This window comes from Sinocyclocheilus grahami, unplaced genomic scaffold, assembly GCF_001515645.1.
Source record: "Sinocyclocheilus grahami isolate Dianchi unplaced genomic scaffold, SAMN03320097.WGS_v1.1 scaffold996.1, whole genome shotgun sequence".
NCBI classification, from domain to species: Eukaryota; Metazoa; Chordata; class Actinopteri; order Cypriniformes; family Cyprinidae; genus Sinocyclocheilus; species Sinocyclocheilus grahami.
In genome coordinates, this window is record NW_015506175.1 from 145,009 (window position 1) to 151,881 (window position 6,873).

General features: G+C 43.1%; 1 protein-coding gene across 1 annotated transcript in view; it reads left to right on the forward strand.

Annotated features, from left to right (window-relative positions):
- The window catches only part of LOC107565357 (vacuolar protein sorting-associated protein 13B-like), a 99,415-nt gene that overhangs the window by 62,378 nt on the left and 30,164 nt on the right, over window positions 1-6,873 (forward strand). The window contains 3 exon segments of the mRNA XM_016250573.1: window positions 1,092-1,194; window positions 1,395-1,434; window positions 1,437-1,494. Coding sequence (XP_016106059.1) covers window positions 1,092-1,194; window positions 1,395-1,434; window positions 1,437-1,494 — 201 coding nt within the window.

Below are 6,873 nucleotides of genomic sequence, written 5' to 3' on the forward strand. Positions count from 1 at the left end.
ACACACACTCACTCGCACACACACACAGACACACACTCACCCGTGCACACATACAGACACACACTCACTCACGCACACACTCACTCATTCACACACACTCACACTCACACACACACACACACACACACACACACACACACACACACACAGACATATGCATACACACACTCACACACACATGCGCACAAACACATATACTGAGACACACGCGCACACACACACACGTTTGTTTTTGTGAATTGTGGGGACATTCCATAGGCATAATTGTTTTTATACTGTACACACTGTATGTTCTATTGCCCTACACCAACCCTACACCTAAACCTACCCCTTACAGGAAACTTTGTGCATTTTTACTTCCTCAAAAAAACTCACTCTGTATGATTTATAAGCGTTTTGAAAAATGGGGACATGGGGTAATGTCCTCATAAGTCACCTTCTCCTTGTAATACCTATGTCATACCCATGTCATTAACGAATTTGTGTCCTCATATGTCACAAAAACGTGCACACTCATACACAGACACACACATGCACACACAAACACACACGCACATGCGCACAAACACACACACACACGCATGCGTGCACACACTCACTCTCTCACACACACACACACACACACACACACACTCACTCACTCACACACACTCACACACATGCACACACACACACTCACACTCTCACACATGCACACACACACTCACACTCTCACACACACACACTCACACACACACACACTCACACTCACTCTCACTCTCACACACACACACACACACACACATACACTCACACACACTCACACTCACTCGTATACACACACACACACATGAACTCGTGTCTCAGAGCACCGGGGTCACTGCGGCTGATGTGTGAAGCAGAGAGAGGCGGAGGGCTGAGGAAGGAAAGCTTGGTCTTGGCCTCGGCCTCCTGTCAGTCCTGTGACATGCAGCTGTGCTGAGATGCGTCGTGTGCAGAGGGGAAGCGCAGAGGAACACTTTGAGCTCTCGCCGCGCTGCTGCGGCTGTTGTTTGTTGTTGTTTTTCTTGGGGCTGTTTGTTGCTAAATGGACATGTCGCCCCTTCAAACAGGAAACAGGAAGTAGCTCAGGGCTCTCGGGCCGCAGGGATCACAGCTGCCCTGAGAGCAGAACAAGCAGAGATTGACAGAGAACTGACACGATCCTCCGGTCGCGCACACACACACACACACACACACACACAGAATGAGCAGCCCTCTGACCTCTGACCTGCTGCTGATGCAGAACAAGTGAAATGAAAAGCGTCTCCTGCTGCACATCTGCTGTGTGTGTGTGTGTGTGTGTGTGTGTGTGTGTGTGTGTGTGTGTGTGTGTATGTGTGTGTGTGTGTGTGTGTGTGTGTTCAAATTCACAGCTCAAGTACAGGAAGAAAGACACGGTTGTGCTGAAGATTGGATCGCTCCTCAGGCCGACAATCCACTGCCGCGCTCCGTCCTGCGCAAAGACATCTACCAGTGAGTGTGTGTGTGTGTGTGTGTGAGAGAGAGTGAGAGAGTGTGTGTGTGTGTGTGTGTCTGTCTGTGTGTGAGAGAGAGAGGGAGAGAGAGAGAGAGGGAGAGAGTGTGTGTGTGTGTGTGTGTGTGTGTGAGAGAGAGGGAGGGTGTGTGTGTGTGTGTGAGAGAGAGGGAGAGAGAGAGAGAGTGTGTGTGTGTGTGTGTGTGTGTGTGTGAATAGTTGTGGTCTCTCTGATGCTATTCTGAGACGCTCCCGCTGTGAGAATCACAACCACAACACTTACATTCACACTCTCTCTCTCAAACACACACTAACACCTCCCGTGTGTTTTGCTGTTGTTCCTCTCGTGATGTGTTTGATCCTGATTCCATTTCATTCAGAGGAACGAGTTAAACTTCATGAAAATCTTCATTAACAGGACTAATTATCTTTTGAATTCTAGTATATTTATTCAAGAGGAAAGCGCATAGAGCATCTGCTGAAGTATTTCTCAGCTGGGTGGAAGTTGAATTGAGTGGGTTGGTCATTGGTTAGCTCAGGTTAATTATTTGCATACTTGAATGGCAAACAAAACCCATCGTCACTGTCTCTCACATGATATAATGAATGTAAATATAATAATTTAATAAGAATTAAGAGCTGATAGGTATGTTCATTTCGGTTATTTTTCTAATCGACAAGCGACGCTCATTAACCGTTAACTGACAAGATTATTTTAAATTAGAATTTAATTAAATTAGAAAGGATAAGTGTCTGTGACCCGTTAAAAAACTAACATTTGTTTTCCGGGGATTAATTTTACATTAGCAGCAAACAACAGAACATGAGGATCACATGGTCATCATCACGCACCTGCAGCGCTTCTGCCAGCGGAGAAAAACATCATAAAGCTAGGCTATATAACGAATAAATAGGCCTATACGAGAAACATATTTTTACTTAAATAATAAATTAAGAAAATGAAAGAAAAACTGCAACAAGTAGCCTAGTATGCAGAGTTTTGGTTCATTTTTGTGCTGCGCGAAAGGAAACCAAGACGGCAGAAAGCGGTGTCCTATTTTTCTTTAGGCTTATTTTACAAAAGCACAAAGATTTTTTTTTTGTGAATGTACACAAATAAAGACACACCTTTTACAATTCCGATTATCTTTATGACTAAAAAGAGTAGTTTCTTCCACTGTTAGAAGGAAAAAACTACAGTGATTGCGCCGCATGCGCGCACACAGTTAAGCTTTGCTACCTTGACAATGCAGCCTGTTCATTATCATCATAAAATACAGTCAGTCAAACATATGGAAAAAAACTATGTAGTAAAATCTGTGCCGTTAAGCGTTATCACCGTACCGCCGTGAATGATGTTATGCAAACCATTTTGTTTTACGTAGATATTGGAACACCAGTGAAGTAGGCTACATAATAAATAATAATTTGCCATTCAAATACATCGCAAATACGGAAACATTTGATTTTGTGTGGAATGAGAGACCCAACGTTGGTTTCAGTTTCTTTTTAGCCTAAATGAATTCGTTTGGGCTTGTCGTTTATATTGCTATAACTTCTTATTAGGGCAGTCATTGTTAACGCATTAACGCATACGATTAATTTTACAATCTTTAACGCGTTAAAATAATTTAACGCAATTAACGCAAAATTACTGAAGCACAATTTCTATTCTAACCCTTTAACCCAATTTTGCTACTCTGCTTGTGATCAGATCATTTTAAGCCGTTAAACTCCGGGAAAGTTTTCAGGACAATGATCCAGTAAGCGAATGCATTCAAACAATCCGTCCAAAACAGCGCTAATATACAGTAAACCAGGCTGATTACATCAGAGATTGCCGAGAGAACAGAGCCTTGCCAGAGCGTTGCGTTTTCAGTGAATTATTAATTCCAGTGTGTTTGGCTTTAAAACACGAGCTCTGTCATAAACAACAAACAATGCAAACAAGCGGCCGCTTTTGGAGAGGCGTGTAAAGGGCAGGTTTTAGTGAAGCCCTTCTGGCCCGACGGTGGAAAAGTGGCTACTGTGTACTTACTCGTTAAGATTAATTAGCATATGTTGATGTGGCTGTACTTGCTTTGTCATCTTGTTTTGTTTTTTTATGAAAGTCTGTTTCTTTCTTAACTGTTTCTTTCTTAATTCTTTCTAAACCTCCAAATGTTACAACAAAGTATGAAGATGAGACCTAAACACTAGCCTACAGATTAATTGTTAAATGTTATATAACAGACATATAAATGCATTACTATTAACGTATTACTGAAGAATCTAAATGTCTGTTTGTTTACCTGGATATCAGTGAAATATGTTGTGTAACGTTCACTGAGAGCAGAAACTTAAAAACCAGAAAACTGAGCTGAACAAATGACAGGAAGGACGACACAACAGCAATAACAGTATATTAACAGTTTTGGCACAAATGTAACGCCATACTGACCAGCTTAACAGTGAGCTGTTCAGATCAGTAGTGAGCCGAGTCTCTTGTGCGCTGAGCGTTTGGGTCTCACTGCGCTTCATTACAGAGACACTGCTCATCTGAACATGATTCACACCGGAGGTCAAAGGTCAGCATCTGCCTCAGTGTTCAGTCAGATAGTGATCCGTCTCTCTCTGCTGAGCACATGGCTGGGTTCGTCGTGTGTTTACAGGCTGTTTGTGACATATAAACTCGGCGGGAGATAAATGACCAGAGCAATTAAGATGTTGAAATGCGAGTTCAAACACTGCGAGTTCCCACAGTGCGCTCACAGACATGCGGCGAGTTACGGCTCTCAGAGGCCATGATGATGATGATGATGATGTGTGTATGAGGATATTAAAGTCTTATCAGGCTGATGGAGAGCAGGCGTGTGGCGTGTGTTTGGCCTGCAGGAAGGGCTGCGCGTCACACCCGAACACGCGCATCTCACCATCCAGCCTTTCATTTCCTCCTCAACGCCACTAATTACACTAATTTTAGCTTTTAAATTAAATGCAATCGAATTTGACTGTGGCAGTAAATCTCGCAGTGCCGTTACCCAGAATTCTCAGAGCACAGGGCCATTTAGTGGCGACCGCAAGTCATGATGTCACTGGACGCGGCGTGAGAAACACACGCAGACAGCCGCTGGATCTCATGGAAACACAATGAGAAATTATATTTAGCATAACGATAATGAAGCCTGTTTTTAGGGCTTCAGCCAGAAACCATCCTTCTGTTAGTCTTCTTTTAGTCTCGCTTGTGTCCTTCAGACCTGTGTGACTGACTCTTCTCTGTGGAACATGGAAGATATTTTGAGAAATGTATTAATGGGTTTTTTTGTGCGCGTCCATGAAATGAAAGTCAAACCATCAGAAGAAAGATAATCATACTGGATTGGAATGAGTGCAGTAAATGACAGAATGATAATTTTCATGATAATACAGCACTCATGCAGCAGACGTGCGTGAGTGTGAATGTCTGTGTCTGTGTGTGTCTGTGTGTGTGTGAGTGTGTGTGTGAGTGAGTGTGTGTGTGTGTGTGTGTGTGTGTGTGTGTGTGTGTGTGTGTGTGTGTGTGGGTGTGGGTGTGTGTGTAACCCAATTTTGCTACTCTGCTTGTGATCAGATCATTTTAAGCCGTTAAACTCCGGGAAAGTTTTCAGGACAATGATCCAGTAAGCGAATGCATTCAAACAATCCGTCCAAAACAGCGCTAATATACAGTAAACCAGGCTGATTACATCAGAGATTGCCGAGAGAACAGAGCCTTGCCAGAGCGTTGCGTTTTCAGTGAATTATTAATTCCAGTGTGTTTGGCTTTAAAACACGAGCTCTGTCATAAACAACAAACAATGCAAACAAGCGGCCGCTTTTGGAGAGGCGTGTAAAGGGCAGGTTTTAGTGAAGCCCTTCTGGCCCGACGGTGGAAAAGTGGCTACTGTGTACTTACTCGTTAAGATTAATTAGCATATGTTGATGTGGCTGTACTTGCTTTGTCATCTTGTTTTGTTTTTTTATGAAAGTCTGTTTCTTTCTTAACTGTTTCTTTCTTAATTCTTTCTAAACCTCCAAATGTTACAACAAAGTATGAAGATGAGACCTAAACACTAGCCTACAGATTAATTGTTAAATGTTATATAACAGACATATAAATGCATTACTATTAACGTATTACTGAAGAATCTAAATGTCTGTTTGTTTACCTGGATATCAGTGAAATATGTTGTGTAACGTTCACTGAGAGCAGAAACTTAAAAACCAGAAAACTGAGCTGAACAAATGACAGGAAGGACGACACAACAGCAATAACAGTATATTAACAGTTTTGGCACAAATGTAACGCCATACTGACCAGCTTAACAGTGAGCTGTTCAGATCAGTAGTGAGCCGAGTCTCTTGTGCGCTGAGCGTTTGGGTCTCACTGCGCTTCATTACAGAGACACTGCTCATCTGAACATGATTCACACCGGAGGTCAAAGGTCAGCATCTGCCTCAGTGTTCAGTCAGATAGTGATCCGTCTCTCTCTGCTGAGCACATGGCTGGGTTCGTCGTGTGTTTACAGGCTGTTTGTGACATATAAACTCGGCGGGAGATAAATGACCAGAGCAATTAAGATGTTGAAATGCGAGTTCAAACACTGCGAGTTCCCACAGTGCGCTCACAGACATGCGGCGAGTTACGGCTCTCAGAGGCCATGATGATGATGATGATGATGTGTGTATGAGGATATTAAAGTCTTATCAGGCTGATGGAGAGCAGGCGTGTGGCGTGTGTTTGGCCTGCAGGAAGGGCTGCGCGTCACACCCGAACACGCGCATCTCACCATCCAGCCTTTCATTTCCTCCTCAACGCCACTAATTACACTAATTTTAGCTTTTAAATTAAATGCAATCGAATTTGACTGTGGCAGTAAATCTCGCAGTGCCGTTACCCAGAATTCTCAGAGCACAGGGCCATTTAGTGGCGACCGCAAGTCATGATGTCACTGGACGCGGCGTGAGAAACACACGCAGACAGCCGCTGGATCTCATGGAAACACAATGAGAAATTATATTTAGCATAACGATAATGAAGCCTGTTTTTAGGGCTTCAGCCAGAAACCATCCTTCTGTTAGTCTTCTTTTAGTCTCGCTTGTGTCCTTCAGACCTGTGTGACTGACTCTTCTCTGTGGAACATGGAAGATATTTTGAGAAATGTATTAATGGGTTTTTTTGTGTGCGTCCATGAAATGAAAGTCAAAACATCAGAAGAAAGATAGTCATACTGGATTGGAATGAGTGCAGTAAATGACAGAATGATAATTTTCATGATAATACAGCACTCATGCAGCAGACGTGCGTGAGTGTGAATGTCTGTGTCTGTGTGTGTCTGTGTGTGTGTGAGTGTGTGTGTGAGTGAGTGTGTGTGTGTGTG